This window comes from Corvus cornix, chromosome 1 (assembly GCF_000738735.6).
Source record: "Corvus cornix cornix isolate S_Up_H32 chromosome 1, ASM73873v5, whole genome shotgun sequence".
Taxonomy (NCBI): Eukaryota; Metazoa; Chordata; class Aves; order Passeriformes; family Corvidae; genus Corvus; species Corvus cornix.
Genome location: NC_046332.1, coordinates 60,993,146 through 61,014,230, shown reverse-complemented (window position 1 = coordinate 61,014,230; position 21,085 = coordinate 60,993,146). Strand labels below are relative to the sequence as shown.

The 21,085-nt window shown below is 41.8% G+C and overlaps 1 protein-coding gene and 1 long non-coding RNA gene across 5 annotated transcripts in view; one reads left to right on the top strand and one right to left on the bottom strand.

Annotated features, from left to right (window-relative positions):
* LOC120411644 overlaps positions 1 to 10,343 on the bottom strand; it is a 45,084-nt gene extending 34,741 nt beyond the window's left edge. Inside the window, exons 1-2 of the long non-coding RNA XR_005604101.1 lie at positions 9,272 to 10,343; positions 3,329 to 3,486 (exon numbers count right to left, since the gene is read on the bottom strand). This is a non-coding gene — a long non-coding RNA (uncharacterized LOC120411644). The remainder of the gene's footprint in view (positions 1 to 3,328; positions 3,487 to 9,271) is intronic.
* A 9,837-nt stretch (positions 10,344 to 20,180) lies between these two features.
* DIAPH3 (diaphanous related formin 3) overlaps positions 20,181 to 21,085 on the top strand; it is a 210,197-nt gene continuing 209,292 nt past the window's right edge. For 2 of the 4 annotated variants that reach the window (XM_039568562.1, XM_039568581.1), the window contains exon 1: positions 20,181 to 20,574. In XM_039568562.1, coding sequence (XP_039424496.1) covers positions 20,425 to 20,574 — 150 coding nt within the window. In that variant the 5' untranslated portion in view covers positions 20,181 to 20,424. The remainder of the gene's footprint in view (positions 20,575 to 21,085) is intronic. The other 2 variants (XM_039568574.1, XM_039568565.1) reach the window with 1 other exon arrangement.

The window sequence follows — 21,085 nt, the reverse complement described above, 5'->3', positions numbered from 1 at the left end:
CAAGTGTGGCAAGGTTAACCTTAGCAGACTGAGAGGAAAGTATGGAAAGACAACAAACTGCAGATTTTTAAGGACCCCAGAGGACTAGGACACCACTCTAGGAAATAGGAAATTCAATGCGGGCTTGTTTCAAAGTTTTCTGAATCACTTTGCTCTTTTCATCCAAGGTAATCATATGCTAGAGATCTGCACAGTAAGATCACAGAGAAAAACCTCCATACAACAGGACAGATAGGGCTGGAAAACAGCTCTGCAGAGAAGGACCAGCAGGGAAGCTATCTTGGTGCCCGTAAGTTCAATGTGAGACAGCCGTGTACCCTGTTGTGGCAAAGGTTAACCACATACTGGGCTGCACTAGCAAAAGCTTAGCCAGCAGGTCAACAAAGTCGATTATTTCTCTTTATTCAGCACTATGGAGGCTGCATTTGAAACACAGTGATCAGGTCAGGGCTCCCCCAGATGAGATACGTTGTCAAAATAAACTCCAACAGGACATAAGGAAAAAATTATTTCCAAAGGTGGGTTAAGAACTGGAAACAGCCTGTCCAAAGGGGTTTTGTCATTTTCACCATGGAAACATTCAAAATCCAACTGGGGAAGGCCGTGAGCCACTTCAATGACCACTGAAGTGCTCTGCTATTATCAGGAGTTGGGACTAGATAACCTTCGGGGATTCTTCCTGAATTACGCTACGAACTATTAGGAAACCCATTTTCCTAGTTATCCACAAAGCAATTAAAATGTCATAATTCTGCTGTCATTTTTATGTAGCACAGGCCAGCTAAATAAAGAGATCCATTATGGTTCCCTTGCTCAGCCATTCATTTCCATCCTTATATTAACTCCTCACTTGTGCCAACATAGAAGGCAGTAAACTAGGCAGAAAAACTTGTCCAAGTTAAAAATGGAATATTTCTTTTCCTTTCTCCTCTGCCCTCACCTCTCTTTGTCCAGCACAGCTGTTTATGTGGGCACAGCAGCAGGAAAAGTAATCCAGGGAAGGCCAAATGTCTCTTTGTCAGCTTCAGGAGTTTAAAGTGATGGTTAAACTACAGCATAAATTTCTCTAGCTTATTCACAGCCAATGCCCTTCAGCTCTCTTGTAATAAACTGTTTCTGTGGGTATAATCTCTCCTTGTGGTTTCTGCTCAGTTAGCTCACCTCAGGCAGTAAGCTGTGACCTCTGTGGCATGTTACATCTGCTATGTGATATTAACCACATCAGAAGCCAAACTTTTTAAAAATGTCAAATAATTTTTCATCCCTCATTTCTTAATTCCTTATTTACAGGGCACTAAGGCCCTTATGTGCCCTAGAGGGTTTCCAGCTTTATTAACTACAACATTATGACAAGATTCAAACCCACTGAAAGTAATTTATGATGAACTTTTTTTTCCTTTAAGTGGAAGAACCTAAAAAGACTAGTCACTGAAAATACACCTCTTAATCTTGGTAGTCTATGTCTCCATAAGTATAATACCTTTGTAACTTTAAAGGACAGTGTGAGGAAAAAAAAAATGTTAATTTTGGGGAGTATCCAGCTAAAGCAGTGTAACATAGACATAATGTTAAGCTGTTACAAGTGTTCACCAGCTCCAGCAGCTCCAGGCCTGGGGATTCCTCCTGCCTGGCCACTGGAGCCCAGCCCAGGGGACCCAGGGTCTCTGTCCAGGCTGAGGGACAAGGCTGATGCCTTCCTCTTTGCAGGTTCAACCAGCAGCAAAGCCGAGTACATATCCCAGAGACACACAGACACACACTCATGTGGACACACACATTCACAGAGGACACCAACACAGCCAGTCACACAGAGAGCCACAGACAAGGTACTGCCCCCAGCGGCTCCCACATTCAGGACTCACACCAGACAGAGGCAGAGGCAGAATGTCACTAGTGCAGGACACACAACAGGTTCTTGGAATCACAGAATGGTTAGGGTTGGAAGGGACATCTGGAAATCATCTAATCCAAGCCCCCACTAAAGCAGGTTCACCTTACAGCAGGTTGTAGAGGATCATGTCCAGGCAGTTTTTGAATATCTCTGGGGAAGGAGAACCCCACAACCTCTCTGGGCACCGTGTTCCAGTGCTCCATCACCCTCACAGTGAAGAAGTTTTTCCTCATATTCAGATGGAACTTTCTGTGTTATAGTTTCTTTCTGTTGCTCCTTGTTCTGTTGCTGGGAACCACCCAGAAGAGCTTGGCTCTTTCCTCCTTACACCCTTCCTTAAAATATTTATATACATTGATAAGATCTGCCCTCTGTCATCTCTTCTCCAGGCTAAACAGCACCAGCTCCTTCAGCCTTTCCTCATAAGACAGATGCTCCAGGCCCTGAACCATGTTAACCTCCATTGCTGGACCCTCTCCAGTCTCTCTTGTACTGAGGAGCCCAGAACTGGACACAGCACTCCACATGTGGCCTCACCAGGGCTGTGTAGAGAGGCAGGATCACCTCCCTTGGCCTGCTGGCAACGTTCTTCCTAATGCAGCCCAGGATACAATCAGCCTTCTTGGCCCCCAGGACACACTGCTGGCTCATGGACAGCTTGTTGTCCACCAGGACCCCCAGGTCCTTCTCCACAGAGCTGCCTTCCAGAAGATCAGCCCCCAGCTGGTACTGGGGCATGGGGTAATTCCTCTCCATGGGCAGGACCCTGCACTTACCTTTGCTGGACTTCATTGAGTTCTTCTCTGCCCAACTCTCCACTCCAGGTCCCACTGAATGGCAGAACAGCTTTCTGGTCTGTCAGCCACTCCTCCCAGTTCTGTATCATCTGCAAACTTGCTGAGGGTGTGCTCTGTCCCTTCATCCAAGTCTTTGATGAATAAGTTGAACAAGCCTGGACCCAGTACTGACCGCTGCTAAACTACAGGCCTTCAGCCAGGCTCTGTCGCTGATCACAGCGCTCTGAGAGCCACCACTCAGCCAGTTCTCAACCCCCTTCACTGTCCGCTCGTCAAACACTTCCTCGGCTGTGCACAAGCAAACACACATTTATGGATCCCCTGAGGACTTGCATGGCCCTTCTGCCCACCTGGCACCCCTTCCCACATCGCATCCCCCTTATTCATCCCACAGGTCCCTGACTGACTGGCTGGTCCCACTGGATCCTCACTGCACACATGAAGAACTCACACACTTGTCCCATGGGCATCCCACACTCACAGGTTCCCCCAAATACCAGCACAGACCTTCTGCCCACCTGATAACCCTGCCTGGACCCAGGGCCTCCTACTCCCCAGCTGGTGACTACACATGCATACCCTCCGCATGCACATGTGGTTTGGGGCAGGTATGGCACTTAGAACTGGAGTCTTTACTTACCCACAAATTGAGTGTGTGGCTGCTGAGAAATCATTTGAGCTACTTTAGTCCTCAGTTCCTTTTCTCCAAGGCAGTGGTGAGCCCTCCTACATCACTGTGCTGTTCTAAAGATCAGTGCACTCAAGTTTTGATGTTGTCAGACATTTAAATAATAAGGCCTACAAAAAAAAAAAGGTAGTATCTTGATGAATATACCGAACAAAAGCTCCCTTCAAAGCAAAAGGAAGATTAAAAAAGGCACCTCACTAAAGAGGTTCATAGCAGAAAAGAGGAGGGAATTCCTTTTACCCAGCCTCCGTCAGGTGCCCACATTAGCAGGACATCACAGAGGTAAAAGGGAATCAACCGTCATGATGTTCAGAAGGCAATTTATGTTATGTGTCATTAATTTTTAGAGGCATTTCATCAGCTATGTCTACAACGAGAAGCCTTCCCTGGTCCAGGCATTCACTGACTATCACAGCTAGACTGCACACACAGACCAACCCTTCACCTACCACTGGTACTCAAAGAAAAGGAATGTGCTTTGGGGGAGGACAGACACAGCACATTTCAGTTATTCCCTTACCTAGAAAGCTAGGAATGATATTAAAATGAACCACACTACAGAGGTGTAAACACAGCCTTTGTGACTGGTTTTTACAGCCTCCACTTGCTTTTTTAGAGTCACCGTGGATCTGTATCTGAGCAAAAACTGAATTGGGTCCTATATCCCACTCCAGTAATGTATTCACAGCCTTCACATTTAGAAAAACTAAGAAAACAAAATACTTCTAAGAACTTCTATTCTTAGTCTATGAAGCCTTGGTCTATGCACAAAGCTAAGCCTAAACTAGGATTACCGAGAAAATCACACAGACCACCTGCCTCTGAAGAAGATGAGATCACACAAAATCACAGAATCATAGAACGGTTGGGGTTGGAAGGGGCCCACTGGAGGTCATCTAGTCCAACCTTCCTGTTCAGGCAGGGTCCCCTAGAGCTTGTTACTCAGGATTGTGTCTAGATGATTCTTGACTTTCTCCATGATGGAGACTCCCCAGCCTCTCTGGGCAATCTTTTCCAGTGCTCAGTCACCTGCACATTAAAAAAGGTTTGAATTCATATTCAAGTGGAACTTTCTGCTCATTGCCTCTTGTCCTGTTGCCTGGCACCACTGAGAAGAGCCTGGCTCCATCCTCCTGACGCCCTCCCTTCAGATACACACATGATAGGCCTGGCTCTTAACCCTTCTGTAACTCCCTTCTCATGACTGCTGTTGGCTGACTGTTCAGTCTGGTCTCTGCTTTTCAGTTTGTGAGTTGTCTAGGATTTCTCTTCCTCTTGAAAGAGTTTTAAGAACTGCCTCATGAAAGGACAGGGGGCCTTGGTGATTAGCCTCCTTACTTAGCCAGTATGTCTCTCCAAATAGGAAGACAATTGACAAATAAGATGTAAAACACTACAGGACTCCCCACTGCGGCTGCTACATAATGACTACCTGTCATTAAAAGTGTCTCAGAAGCTTTTAATAAACTCAGACAAAAAAATCTTTACAGTGGCTGGTGTCTCAGAAGGCACAATGAGATTTATTAAGAATTTCTGCAGACTTTAGACACCTTGGTGTTCATGCAGTACTCAGATATATTCCCATATGGATTTATGATAATTTCCATTCAACCTAGCCCTCTGTCAAGGAAAAAAAAAATTTTTTTCTCTTTGAGGAATAAAACTTCTCATTTCCTTACCATGTAATATAATTAAATATTATTTGTTTCTTTATTGAGTGTTAAGGTTGGACATGTCCTCCCAGGAGGTACCTCTGTTAAGATTATACACCTACACCCAACACTAATCAGCTCCACAGACTTTTAAAACATGTCACTTGGCTGACATTGAAGGCTGTAAAAGAGAACAAACCAACCCAAAAAACCACTTCATAGTCTCAGCCACCTGACAGTGCATAGATGTAAAGACAGATTTAAACTTTTTAAGATTGTTCTTAGACTTTTTAAACTGCATTGGTAGTCTTCACTTCCTTTTTTACTGCTTTCAGCTAATTTTCTGCTGAACACTAGGAGTAAGCAGGTGTAGTAAGAAGAAACAGAAGAGGGCTCACAAAACATATGGACTACCTTTTACAAAATTAGGCATAATCTGGTGTGTATGTCTAAATTACGCATACAGAAACTAAGAGAAGGTAACAGACTGTGTGCAACACTAATACCTGACTTGTACTGCACAGCAGGTATTTGATTCATGAATTTACTGCATATTTCAAATTTTGAGTGCCTAGTTTTGAAATTTTATATATATCCATTTACTACAACAAGTAACAGTAACGAGTGAATCACTTTTACTCCTGTTGTATATTTAAAGGGTACTTATCCAAGCAAAACAAACAGACATTTGGACAACAGGAAAATGGCTGGTTTAGCTCCTTTCCATTCTATCTAGAGACATGTATTCCATAATGCAACAACAGAAGCTACAAACACCAGTTAATACACTGGAGTATGAAGTGTTCTCTGCAAGGAAAAAAAGAAAACTCACAGACAGCTTGTTTATGACTAGAAGAGTGTAAACACACATCTATTTTATTTAACTCGCTAATCCTCTGACACAACTTGTCATGTGTTTGATCAGCAGGCTTCTTGTTCATCTTCCACCGTAGAAGTATCTCGGCTTTCCTTGGGGGTATTGACAGCTGGCAGCAATCACAGCCATCTAACTGCCAGTATCTCATTTAAAGGGAATGACATTCAGCTACAGAACTGAAAATTACTTTAATTCACTGTATTGTACTGCGCATCTCAATGAAAAAAATGCAAACTCTCTTGGGAATTGAGACATTTAGACCCTTGTTTCTGGGAAGGGCTTTGTTCATTAATCAGTACTTCAGAGGTGAGCAGTGCATGACATCACTTGTTCTTGAGCAGGCCTCAGGTATGAGGCAGCTATGTCTATCATAATCCAATTTGGATATGTTGTCTTCAAGTTAAACATTAGGAAGCAGTCTTCTTCAGAATTAATGTAATTGGATTATTTGTGGCCTTTCAAACAAAGGCAGCATATTTTTCAGCAAATCACACTTTCAGAACAAATCAGTCCACCTATCTGGCTTTTCAGCTCATTTATGGCAAGTCAAGTATAAGTTATCCTATAATGTGCTGGAGTGCTGGACTAGAGTCCCACGTAACTTCCTTCTATCCTGTCTTCTCCGATTCTCAAAGAAGGAAAGTCCAGCCAAAAATGTTTTTAATGACAGAGATGGAATTTGAAAGAACTTTTCTTAAAAATTTCAAGTGGTATCAAGCTTTCTCAGCATCTTGTCCTGACTTTGAAAAATGTTAGGAGCTTAGTCCCCTAACCCACTGTATATTAAATATCCTTTAACTACCAAGGGGCAATTCCCAGCTTGTCCCAGTGTCAGGTTTTGATATAGCACAACTCCCTAGAAAAGTTAAAAGGACAAACTGAATGTCCCATGACTCTAGAGAACTTCATATATTGCTGTACCGATGGACTAATGGGAACCAGTGATGGGACTGGCACAATCTTTTTCTATGTCATCACTTGTATCTTCTGCAGAGTGGGGTCAATTTTGCTTCTTACTCAGTATGTTAGTCACTGTCCTGGTTACCAGAATATGAGCAGGTCTGTATCAAAATTTCAACCCATGCATGTCTCTATCATATGCCTATCATCTTTCTTGTCCTTCAAGTCTGTAGTTTCAGAGCATTGTAGGCTCCTTAAGCATAAATTGGTCATCCTGATTTCAGTTCTCAGGAAATGCTAGCTATGTCATGCTTTTATGTATTATTTCTGAATCTTCAGCTGTGTAATCCAGTTTCCGATTTCAATCAGGGTTTTTATCAGATGTCTCTTCTTTCCTGACATTTTATACATTTGGCTTCTGCATCACTAACAGATTCTTATATATTTTCCTAAACTGACTATTGCATCAGTTAAAGCCTAGGTAAATCAAGAGTAGAGAGATTAAAAAATGTCATTAGCGCAGCCGTTTATTATTTTCCCCTTGGGGTGACATCAGATACAGAACCCTTGCAGCTTAAAACTGATCCAAGGTATATACTGCAGCAGATCGCCCATCTGGTGTGACTTCAGAATATTAAAATCTTCTGCAGGCTATCAGCGCAAGGACCAGTCAAAATCTTTGCAATTGCCCAGACATCTTATTTCACACTGCACAGATTTGTGTGATCTCCAATTAAGATGTTCAGAATCACCATTATTAGCTTGTGATGAATGTTGATCATATCACCCAACCACAAGAGTTCTGCATTTCAGCTGTAACCGTCCAGCTAATATGCAGTTACTGACACAAGGTTTTGTCTCTGATCCAAAATATTACAGAAAAATCAAGAACTGTCATTTACAGAGTGTGAAATCAAACAACCTTCTAGACTCTGTTGCACACTGTCACTGTAGATTAACATGATACAACTCCTAAGTGATTGCAAAGCCATGATTTACGTAAGATTGAATCTGAATTAATACGGCTTGTATAAACTCCCAGTATAAAAGAAATGGTTATACAATGCAACTTTGGTTCTAGATACACAGATAATTTTCCTCTATGCCACCTAAAACATAAATTGACAATTACATCCATCCCCACCTCCCTCTCACAAGCCATACTAATAGACATAGGGATAAAACATTCGATTATGAGATTGTGCACATGTACAGTTCAAAGCTAGAAAATACCACAAGTCCGAAAACTCTATAGAACAATGTCATTTATAAAGTATGGATTATTTACTAAATATGGTGAATGTTTAGAAATGACAACAGGTACTTAGTTACTTCTAGTACTATTCAAAGAGTGGAAAGTTAGGTACGGAAAGCAAGCAGTGTTTTTTCTGATATATCTGTTCTGGCAAATTTTCTCATGTAAACACAGGCAGAAAGTAAAAAAGAAAGTCTAGAAAATAGAGTTTAGGTGTTCTAGTCTTCACATGTTAACATAAGTATCAAGCAGCTCTGTGTATTAATCAAGATGTTTATTATTGTAAAATGCCAGAGCTGTTTTGAATGAAAAAAAAGCAATGCCCCAAAAGCTTGCTGTCTCTGTAGAAGAGAGACAGGAGATACAGACTAAATCAGGAACAACACCCAACAGTGAGAAATGCTGCATTTAATTCTTCATTTCTGTGGGCAGATTGGCAAAGGAGAATTCTAAAGAAAGATTTAAAAAATAGCAATTAAGTTGTTTGTGGATGCTTACATATGACTTCTTCATAGACTGAATGCCATCTGGTGAGAAGGCACAAAGGTACCTGTTTAGAAAGCTAACAAATTAATGATAGGACTGCTGTCATATACTGATTAGAGAGTTAATTTCTTCATATTACAAAAGTTTCCAAGGTTGAATGTGAAGTTCTGCAAGTGAGAAAAAACCTCCAATATATTGTAGCAGAAAAGAGGGAAAAAAAAAGACTAAACAGAAAGCTGGAAAAGATTTTGCCAAGAAAATGTGTTAGAACACTTAGGTTACTAGCAGCATTAATTCTTTTAATCACCACCCAAGTAATTCTGTACAACAGGAATGTATATTTGCAACTTAACACTTCCCACAGTTTTTGAAGTAGTTTAATATCCATAATGATAACAGCCTGCAGCAAAAGGAGTAAGGGAACTAGTCATTAAACCTTTAAGGGAAAAAAAAAAATCTGTCTTCAGTTTTCAGACTATCAAAAACTATTTTCAAAGACATACAGATTACCTTGAAAGTGTGATTATTCAAAATGTTATTCTCTCAGGATCACAAGAGAATTTTATTGTTAATTCCAAGGAGTCATTAACATTGCTATTTAAATATATCTGTGATTCAGAATTAATATGAATATGTATAATAACATCTATTGAAAGGAAGTGAATTTATTGACTGAAAATTGCTGAAATCCCCAGAACAGTTTGAAAGAATGAGATTTACCTCACCTGCCTTCAGCATTTAAATGTACTCTTCTGGCCTAGACCAGGTATCAAAGCATCTTCTATAGTCAGCGAAGACATAAGAAGGATCTCCAGAGGTTCTTCTTTCCATTTGTTTTAAATTCATATTTTAAGAGTGGATGAACTGCCTTTTGCAGATGTTAGTTTTTCTTCCCTAGATAAAAGTGACAACTTCAGTTAAGTGCTAACTCCTTAATCATAGAAAGAGCCTATCTTAGTTCTTTAGTGATTAGATTGTCCTTAGCCAGAGAGTATGGACCTCCCCCACACATAAATGCTACAAAACTCCCACATATTTTATTTTACAGAACCATAGTACTTGTAAATACTTTCTCATTTCAGTTATATTGTCACTTGTTCCCAGCATCATTAATTACTTGTAACATGAAGAGCTACAGGAAAGTCACACCACCTAAGCAGGACTTGGAGTGACCATTACAGAGACAAGGAGTCTTAGAATGAGTAACACCGTTGCTGGGGAAGGGGAGGGTGGGTGAGTCAAGCTCATGATATGCCTAAGCAATGCAGTTTATTTGGGATAGGTACATTCCGACGCCCAGTTCTCAGCAACATTCCACACATAAGCCTGCCTGGTGCTTTTGCTGATGAGCTCTTTGCCCTGCTCTTGCTCCTGTGCATTCTGTTCTTTCCAAAATAATCTTTCTTGGTGCTCATTTCCTGCAAAGAGTGAAAAAGAGTTGACTGCTACACCGCTTTTAATCATGTATACTTTGAACCACCTTCAGGGCAACATTCTTCCTTTTTCCATGCTGTAGTTCACACAAAGAAAGCTGTTTTAAAGTATGTATCATCCACCCAAATGCTGTAGCTGGATTATCACAGCTTGGCTGCCTTTATTAATCTCCCAGCATCCTGTAAGCCTGTGCAGATCTTCATATTCCCTCTCTTTCAATGGACAAAAAGAGGTCTTTGTTGGTGCTTTTCTAGATGGAAAACCTGCATCTGTCCAATGTCCGGATTTGAAGCTCACAAAACATGTAGCAAATAACAATTTTATGAGCACTTAGTGGGGTATATGATTGACTTCTTGCTGACTTCCTGCTTGACTTTAAAATCTTGTCAAAGGCTATCGTAACTTCTTGGAGGAGATTTCCTCTTCATTGGTACCAGCATGACTTTTCAATACAAGGGGAAATGAACTCATGAATGAAAATGAATATAGTTTTGTAGATGGATGGGGATAAGGAACTACATTACTTTTCAGAGACTAATAGGCACACGCAAAATACTTTTGGAATTTTTTTTCTCTCAGGTTAATGGTGGTTGTAAAAGTACCAAACAAAGCTCTTGAGCCTCATGAGGTTATTCATGGGATGCACACACATGATGGATTCCTGTATCACACTGTAGATGCTAAAAAAGCTGGCAGAGAAATTTTCCTATTTTTTACAGCAGCTTGTGAAAGTCTCCTTTCTCACGCAAGCTAGCTGTCAACAGTGTAGAGGGTTTTCTACACCAAGACTTTATCTCACAGGTGCAAACTTGTTATGCACAGTCTTGTTTTCCACACTGAAGAAAGTATTTTGAAATGGGTGTCATAGCATTCAGCCAATCACACTGGGAGGTGTATAGTCAAGCACCCAATAATATTATATCACTCTTGTGAACAAAGCTATATAAACGAGTCTGTAATTAATTAAATAATCCCATTTATCCTGGACTTGGACTTCTGTGTCATTTTTCTCACTGTCCCCACAGACAGCAGCAACATCACACCATGGAAAAGAAGACAGCCTTTCACTCTGCCTGATATGAACCTATGGGGAGAAGTAAGATTGGGTTGTGAGCTGTAAAACCTGCCTGCAGAGGCACATGGCAGCACACAGAGGCTTGTCTCCACCAGACCCTGGGGGGAGGAGGTGTCACAGGGCAGACCCCTATGGAGAGGAGCTGGCTGGGAGCTGACAGACGGGTGAACAGCGAGTGATCATCCCACAGAAGGAAGTGTGCTGCTGATGTGGCAACACGGGATAGGTCATGTAGTGAGGATCACCATGTAAGGAAATACTGTGCCTTGGAAAAGTGTATAAAATCAACTCATTCCTTTGAATAAATGATTCAGATTCCCTGCTGGTCTGGGTCTGTGATTCAATCGCCGACATGAACCCTCTTGATCTCACTCACTCCTCATCACTGTGGATACACCCAATCATCACTAGACCCTTCTTCAGGAACTGTTCCTGACCCTGACCTTTGGCCTGACTTCTTCAGACCTGCTTCATCATCACAAAGTCACCTGACAGTCTGGACTATTGGTAAAACCTGACTATCACCTCTGGACTGGTCTTTCTTGCCTCGGTTGCGGTCAGTGGGATGGGCCCTGGCTAGCAGGACCCTTGTCCTGATGGCCATGGTATCTTCCTCAGCACCACATCCCTTAGGGAAAGCTGGTGCTCACCGTGCCCTGACACTTAAACAGAGGCTGAGATTCTGCTCTCCCTAAATTTTCCATTTATAAGGTAACAGAAACTGTCAACTGGCCTCTACTTTTCTTGCAAATACACCTTGGTTTAATAAGTCTCCATTCTGGTTAGATTGTCATACAATGAACCAAAGCCATCTTGAGACTCTATTGCCTATGGCCAGCTGAGGAGAAATCCTGTAATTGTTACGATACAATTTCTTACACTTGCCTCCCTCCCCTCAAACACATACCTGAGAGCTAATTGCATCTCTAGGTCCTACAGGATAACCTCTGTATCACAATCCAACATAATCATCTCTCCGTTTCTGCAGAAATACGTTGTAAAAATAAGTGAAAGCATTCATTTTCCTTAACCAACAGCTTTCATTTATTATAACATAGGTCAAGGAAGACGGAAACTTATGAACTTCGTTCTGATTCACACTGTCATAAAACTGCCACTTAAGGAACTTCCTAGAAAAAACCCTAAGCTTAGCTGTGCTGCACTGGAAGAGTACTTGTGATGCAGAGTACACCCTCCAATTACGCTTTTGATCTTCCTATGACAAGAGATGAAGCTACTATTTAACATAAGAAAGGCAGTGCATTGCACTCTGTAGAAATTTACGACTATGCGTGTTAAAGAGACATTAAAAATCAGGTTGTCTGTTGAAACTTGCCAAGGAACAGAGGATCAAAACATAACATGATGTTTGGATAGCAAGAGAGTGACGTCTGCTACCCATAAAATTGCTGTTTATGTTTCATATTGAATGTATTTCAGAAATTTCCCCAAATGATATAGATTGTTTTTTTAGAACAAGAGGAAGCATTTTTCTTAATCTACATGTACGTACTTACTGTATCTGAATATTAAGTTGCAGTAAGCATAATATGATTATATCCATTACTCTTCAAAGAGGAAAAATTAGACTGAGAAACTTAAAGATGGATTAGAATAAGAAAATCAGCCAAAGAGAAATAAAAGCTATATAAACAAATTATAGTCAATTTTGAGACTTCACAATACATAAGCGACTCATAAAAAGCATTATATATGCACATACATATACGTGTTTATCTCTCTTTTTCCCTCCCTCTCTCTCTTAAAATGATACATCTGTCAAAAGAAAATAAGGGATTTCTGAAAGCAAACTGTATCATGCGCTAGTAGAAAGTAATAAAAATTATCACAAGGAAATATGAAAGACAGAAACTTAGAAGGAAATTTGGAAAGTGAATCATAAAAAAAATACAGAAGTATATTAAAAAAGGAAAGCTATGAGGAATTTGGAGAGTTATCAGAAAGTAATGGAAGATAATTACATCTCAGAATTCTGACAGAAGGCTTAAAATCTTTGCAGAGAATGCCCTGAAAAAATCACTAAGCTTGATCACACTCCTATGGAACCTTATATTAACAAAAAAAACTTCAGCATGATTTTATCCTTTGAAAACATATTTATTTTCTCTTGGGCAAAATTAACTGTTTGCAATAATTTTACTAGGAACGCTCAATAGTGTAACAGTAGAACAGACAAGGTTTGAACAGCTCATTTAATTCTTTAGGCGGCTCTGAAAATCCCACACGAAGTATAAAATTACGTAACACAGCCTTTATTGTGCCCCATGACACTCAGACCATTTACAATTTATATCACCTGCCAGGCTTGGCCTAGTCACTTCAACTAAAGTTAGAACTGAAGATAATTTGGCCCATAATTAAGTTACAAACCTGAACTTTACAATAATGTAGTATGCAATGTATCCTAAATAGTGCCACAAATCACATCTCAAATACCCTCATAAAGATCAATTTGATGAACTGTGTAATGGACTTCTTTACTGATTTTTTCTCATCTAGGCAGTATCTTGAAGGAGGTATATTAGATTTCCTCAGCTGAATTAGAGGCTAGCCTAAAATATTTTGTGAGAAATTATTAGCAACACGTAATCCACAATAAATAGATGAAGCAAACTACTTTCCTACTTCTTAAATCTTCATCCTTTACAGAGTGACTCTGAAAGCTTCAAGAAGGAGAATGGTGCTATTTAGACCACAACTACTTCTGAAAGTCCTTAACTTAAATTCTAACTAGAAAAGAGACAAAATTAATCCATTGCATGTAAAATTTTGTTTGAAATTTCAAAAAGATATGACTGATATATCGAAAACAGGATTGTAACATACACTGTCCTCAGGGATGCCTCAGTTGTCTGTCCATTCTGGAGTAAAGACAGCTATACAGCTGTACCTACAGGATCTGCTAAAACCAGCAGGATCTTGCTTTGTTGTTTTCTTCAGTAAAAACTCTCGTGTAATACGAAAAAAGGTGTAGAAGTATTTTAGACACAACTCTCAGTGGAAACTCCATTTCAGCTGGAGTCCTTTAATTACATCTTTTTTAAGTGCCTGGAAATTACTGCCATGCAAACCTGAAGAATAGCCCTGAAGTTCTTTGTGCTTCTCTAAAATCTAAGTATTTTTTCTAACTGTTGCAAAATACATATTCCATTGACACTTAGCACTGATACCATTGTGCAAATGTGACTGTCCAAGACTCCTAGCAATAAATAACTGGGATGGAAATCAAGGATATTCTGGTTTCCAAAAGTATTTCTGCTGGTAACAGAAAAGAATTACAAGAAATACGACCATAATACTTTTCTGAAATACAACCATAGTACTTCTTTTTTATAAGAAAGGGAAGAAAGGAACTGTTTTTAGAAGACTCTAGAATAGATACTTTTAAGAAACACGAAATATATGTGCCAAGAGAGGTCTGATGAGTTCAGCTTTACTAACACTATGATCCAAATAGCTCAGAGCTGCTTGTCTTTACAGACAATTTGACATACCCGGGAAGACAGTGTTTTCTTTAATTATCTGTCCTGTCATAAGTCCCTCTCTGCTTCCACCTAAAATATTAAAAACAATATACAAATATTAACTAGCACACACTACTTGTCTGCCAGGGTGCCAGTGAATGATGGCAAACAATTGTTTTGAGTACTTCCAACTGTACGTAGCATGCTGGGCAGTCAAGTCAGATGAGAGCAAGAGCAGGGCTTTAAAAGAGATGCATCATAAGATAAGGATACATTCTTAAAGCACCACATCAGAAAAATGATCTTGTTACCAAAAAAGAGCCCAGGGAATACCAAAGAAAATTACCTTTTTTTAGCATTGTCTTGGTTTAAGACAATTTAAAGAAGTGCACTCTCTAAAATGAGTTACCTCCCCTCAATTTCAATAGATCTCTTTCCACCAATAAGGAACAAATATGAGTAAATATAAGTGAAAAAATAACAATTTACTAACAAGCAAGACAGCAACAGGCAAAAAATAACAGTGAAAAATCACTAGACAGAAAATTGCTAAATCTCACCAACCCCAGGGGAACAAAGAAACACCCAAAATGTTTCCAAATGTCTTCCAAGATGGTGACCCCCACTGCCGACCGCGTGTAGGGAGACAAAGAGAGAATGGCGTCATGTTACACCCCAGTCACTTAATTCCAGGGTTTAAACAAGGTTCTTTTGCTCTGGGTAGACACAAAGGGGAAAATCCCAACCAGATATTCTCAAGAGGGAAAAAACACACAAAAGTTTACTGGCAAACTACAGGAAATTAAGGAATATTGGCAAAAGAGTAAATGCATCACTTATCACAGCATATACTTAGCCCACAAAACACAGAAAACCTTTAAAAACACTCGATGTTATGTTCTGTGAGAAGAGAGTTAGAAGAAAAAAGGGAGAAAAACAGAAAAGATAGGAAAGATAAAGGAAAACAGACATAGCTCCCAACTCCTGGGTTGCCGCCAACGTAAAACTCCAAGGGCTACAGGACAACGGGGTTGCCTTGCGATCAGGCTCCTAAAAACCTTGGCCCATCCTGGGCCCTCCTCCCAGGTGGGACTTACGGTCTCTCGGCCACTCAGGGGCTCTGACTGACGGACACTGCGGGGCGGGGGCGCTATGGGGGCAGGGCACCACTCACCACAGCAGGGTCTGACCCACCGCCTACCACACATTCTAAGCTTCCCCAAATGTCTTGAAATAGATCACTTTTTCCAGTCTCTGACAGCCCACCACCGGTGATCGCGTAGTCTGGGAAAAAAAAAGGGACGAGCTGGTGGCAAAAAGACCTCTCCCAGGAAGGTAGGAGCTTAGGCAGCAGCTCTAGTGGCCGATGAGAAGTGCGGGTCAGCTGCGCTGGCTCCTCCTGCTGCGCACTGGGTTCTGCTGCTGTCGGTGCTGCTGTCTGCCCGCCACGCGTGTGTAGGGGCAGAGGGAAGCGGTCTGTCCGCACCAACGCGGGGTGACCCAGCCCCAGGAACTGGCTCACTTCGCAAAGTTCACTCCGAAACAGTTTTTGATTGCGAAATGCAGTTTTTCTGAGTGGCTACTATTGCAAGCCCAGAAAAACAAACAGAAAACCAAACAAGCAAAAAAGCCGACTGCCCAAAACAACCCCCTCTGAAGCAGAGCCTCTACCTTCACCAAACATTTCCAGGCAAAAGAGCAGATTGGCTCAGGTGCCCCAACCTTGTAAAAGGACCAGAACCTCCCAACTGCCCTTCCAGTTCTTGCCATACTGGGTCTTAAAAAGACAGCAGCAAGTCTGGGGCACAGATAGATACGGAATACAATAACATTCTGGGTTACCCATGACAAGAATTTAGCCTATACTCAGTTCTCAGAATCCCTTTAAACAGATTCAGAACAAACAGAAGTTATCTTGATCATGAGCCTAAGCAAAGGAAAAATTCAATCCTTTATGAAAACTATTAAAACCAAAACTCCTTTTTGTCACATTTTATTTGACTTATAATTCTGTAGCTTTTTTCAACTAAGTTCATAACCATAACCATATATCAGAAAACACCTAATACATTTTTCCCTTGTAAGAACTTAAGGTTAGTGCCATATTAGTCAGCAAAATTTCAGTTCCTTCTGTTATCTGATTATCATGATCTTCTGGCATAGTTTTAGCTATGGGTTTTAATTTTTTGTAGTCTCTGCTAGAAACAGAACGTAGAGATGACATATACTACTAAAGTGGCAGTGACACTGACTAAGTGACAATCAAATTATGTGCAAAAAAGCCAAAATAATTCTGTTTGTTTTACAGGGAAAAAACTAAAGCAAATTTTCTTCAAGAACAGAGTATGAATTTTCTCATAACTGTAACATAAATTTGTTCATTTATTAGCATGATAAACTGGCTAACAGCCACGTTCCTTAGTAAACTTAATAGGCTAGATTAGATGAACAACTTGAGATTTTATCTACCCATTATCTTAATAATGGAATAATATGTTTTGTGAACCACCCATGCTGTGAAAATTAAGTAAGATCTTATCCACAGGTTACATTTAAGGATATTACATTGCAATACATTTAAAATATTAATGAGTGTTGTTGCAATATAAAAATACAACTGTTAAAGATTTTCTCAGATAAAACAAGCATCAATTGCCTCTATAAGATGAGAACAAGCCATGTTTTTCCAATGTAATTTTTATTGGCATTATGAGTTAACAATCAGGTAGGTATCTTTTTGTAACTCCTTTGAATAAGATGTTGGGAAAGGTAGAAGATACATATTCAGTTGGTACAACTTACAAATAGCCATGCAAGTTTGAGGGATTTGGGCTAGAATTGCCTGTTTGGGGCTTTTCATGGGAGAAAGAAGAAGCCATTTTCCTGAAAAGACGTGCCATTTGCTTGCCTCTGCCAGGCCACAGGAGCTGTGGCTAAGAAGGTTTTCCTTGTTAGTATACTTAAATAGGGTAGTATTAAATTTGTATGCTTGCTTTGTAAAAACAACAACATTGCTGACAAAATCCTTCATAATTTTTATGTGACAGTTCAAAAGGCTGGACCTCATGAAAGAACAGTTAATTGATTGTCTTATCTTCTTCTCATAGGAAGGAACTAGGTGCCTTCAAAGGAAATCTGGACAACTGCCTAAACACAGTCAAAGGCCAGCTTTGAAATACTTTGCCCAGGAATGTATTTGAAAAACTGCCTCCCTGGAACAAGGAATATTAGGAGGTTATTCTTTTGGTTTTTTAAGTCCTGAGTCACAGTATATTAAAAAAAAAAAAAAGAGAGAGAGAGATGGAACAGAATGTTAAGAGCATAAATAAACCCATCAATCTAAAGGACTACTTTTGCAAATATCCATGGTTAACTTTACACAATCACTTTGTCTCAGACTTTTATATTTGAAAACTTCTCATTCCAGAACAAAAATAATGCAAAATGACCAAGCTATTTGCATGCCCCAGACAATATGCATGCTATGACTAAGTAGAATCTCTGCACAATTTTAGTATTACTGATGCATTTCTTTCTCATGATTTTTTTCCTCTGTCATGATTAATCTTGGTAAACTGAGCTGTTGCAAGAGTGTATTTGTTCTGTGAAACACCTAACGAGCACAAGAGGGGTAGTATAAAATAATAATAATAGATCAAAAGTACCAACATTTACTTTCGGCTTACTAAAACTGTCTGATAAATTATTCCCTTCAGTGTTTCTCTGTTATTGCAACACAGTACCTTGAAAGTGATATATTGGCACAAGCCAGTGTGTACCACAGTGCAATTAGGAAGTCCATTTAAACAGCTTTATCATACACACACATAGCCTGATTAATTTTCTAATCAAATGTTCCAGAAAATCATTAACCATGACATTAAACAGTGTTCTGCTAATTATACTCTCCACAAAGAATTCCAGTAATAAATTTACAAAACATCTATAGAAAGGTGCCAAAGGATGAACAGTATAACATATACAAATAATTACGGCATCTACCCTGCGTGGCCCCACAGTTCCCTCACCCTGCAAAGGTTGAGTCTGGGGCTGAATTCTGCTATGTTTCACCAGAACTCTGTGTATTGGCAGATGTTACATTTTGTAGGTCACTGCCCGTGTAAGTCATGGTGAAGGACTGCATGACAGAAGAGAAAAGAATTTTTTCTGATTTAGGAAATACTCTAGAGATATAAATGCTGAGTGTTAGCTTTCCTTTTCTTAATGATCCCTAACACTGAGATTTGGAAATTGATTTTCCCCTACATAAGTCTCCAGTTTGCATCATTATTCTAACTACTCTTAATTTAAAATAAAGATAAATGCAAGGTATTGATTGTAGTAATGAGAATTCAATTGCCTTGTAAACCATACGCAATTTGCTAATTTACAGCATAATGAAATCTCTATTTATGTATTTCCCCATAAACCACAGAGTCTTGCAGGTCTTTCAGTGATGGAAAGCAACAGATTGCATTAAACAAATGCAGACTGTAGGTACACCTGTTCTTTTGGCCTTGGCAGCACAGTTAACAGCTCCTCCACACAGACAGTCCATCACAAAACAGAAACACGGACACAGGAGGATGATGGAAACACTGCCACTGTTTTGGATAGGGATTATGTCTTTTCTGTGTCATTCTGCTTTCTTAACCCAATATCACCAAGACGGTATAAAAGTAATATGAGAAGTATAATTATATATAATATATATGTATATGTAAGTGTACGTATATATGTATATATTGCTCTCTACAAATACCAGGACAGAGGTTCTAGTGGAGGTGGGGGCCGGTCTCTACTGTGACTGCAGTGACAGGACCAGAGGAAATGGCCTTAAACTGAGACAGGAGAGATTCAGATTAGATATTAGAAATTTTTTTTCACTGTTCAGATGGTCAGGCATTGGAATAGGTTGCTTGGGGAGGTGATGGAGTCACCATCCTTGGAGGTGTTTAAGAGGTGTCTGGATCTGGTGCTGGGTGATTTGGATTATTGGACCGGATGATCCTAAAGGTCTCTTCCAAACCCGATGTTTCTACGATTCTATATAATAATATATAGTTACATATGAAAGCCAGTGCTCTAATTATATAAAAAGGTCACACAGAAATAGGTGAACCACTTTCCACCTGTCAAACAGGGGCTTGAGGAATGGAATCGTAATCTTCAACAAAGCCACTTGTTGGAAATCGCCATCCTAGGCCAAAGAGGTGAGGGACCCGCCCCGTGTTCAGACGCTGAACAGAGACGATCCAGAAAAGACAGGATTTGCAGGGTAAGGAAATAAACTGTCCCTTCCTGTGTGTGTGTGTGTGTACCTCGGAGGCGGCGGTACCTCAGCCCGGCGGGATTGTCCCGTTCCCTGCGGGAGTGGCCCCCGCGCTGCCCGCTGGCACGCGCGCTCCGGCGCTCTCGCGGGTCCGGGCGGGGCGGGCCGCGGGGCCGCGAGCGGACAGCGGGGCCCGGCGCGCGCCGCTGCCCCAGCGGAGGCGGGCACAGCTCCCGCCAATCGGGAGGCGCCGCTGCCGCCGCGCGGGCGCGGATTGGCCGTGGCGGGCGCGGGGGGCGGCGCCGGCAGTGGCGGGACCGTTCGGACGGCGGGACGTTGCCGGCTCCGCCAGCCGCGGCCGTTGGGAGCGCGCGGTCGCGCGCGGCTCGGGCGTGGCGGGATTAGGGGCTTCTCCTCGCTAAATCCTGCGCTGCGGTGAGGCTGCGGCTTTAGCGCTGAGCCCCGCTCCTCCCCCCGCGGCGCCCTGCCTGGCCGAGCCCAGCTAAGCCGCGCTAATCGCAGGCGCCCAGCTCGGCCGGGGCGCCGGGCCTGGGCCCGGTCGCGGGCAGCGCTTCCCCCCTGCCCATCTCCCTTTCTCGCCCGTGCGCGGCCATGGAGCCGCCGCGGCCGCGTTACTGTGCCCCGTCCTCGCCACCGGGTCGTGGCGGGCGGGAGAACAAGGGGCTCCGTCGGAAGGGCCCGCCGGGGACCGGGAGCGCTGGGGGCCCCGAGGAGGCGGCGGACAGCAGGAAGCCCAAATTCGTAAGTACGAGCCGGTGCCGCGGCGGGGGTGCCCGAAGAGTGGGGCCTGCCAGGCCTGTGCCGAGGGGGCCCGGCCGTGCGGTGACACCCCCGTGTCCCCCCGCCGCCGTCCTCTCCGGGGCCAGTCACTGCCCCGACACCGGGGCACCGAGTGGGAATACGTGGCGCCGTCAGGTTCAGCTGGGCTTCGAAGGCTGATCGCGCTTGCTCCAGCTCGCCTCTTGCTTGCCCGCGTGAAAGGATGCAGCAAGTTTTCAGGTCTCTTCCGAAAGCTTCTTCACAAACCTTCATTGCCTTACTTGCTGCGGGACAGCTATGGGCGCAAGGGGAGTAGAACAGACTTCCAGCTCTGAAACGGTGTTACTTTTAATAGGACTGCGGTGGTTTTTTGTTTGGGTGTTTTTTTTTTTACTTTAGTGATATAAAGTCTACAGGGAAAAACCAGGTCTTTGAATTTAAAGGACATAGTTCTCCGTAGGCCTGCTTTTACAAGCTTTTGGCTAGTACACCA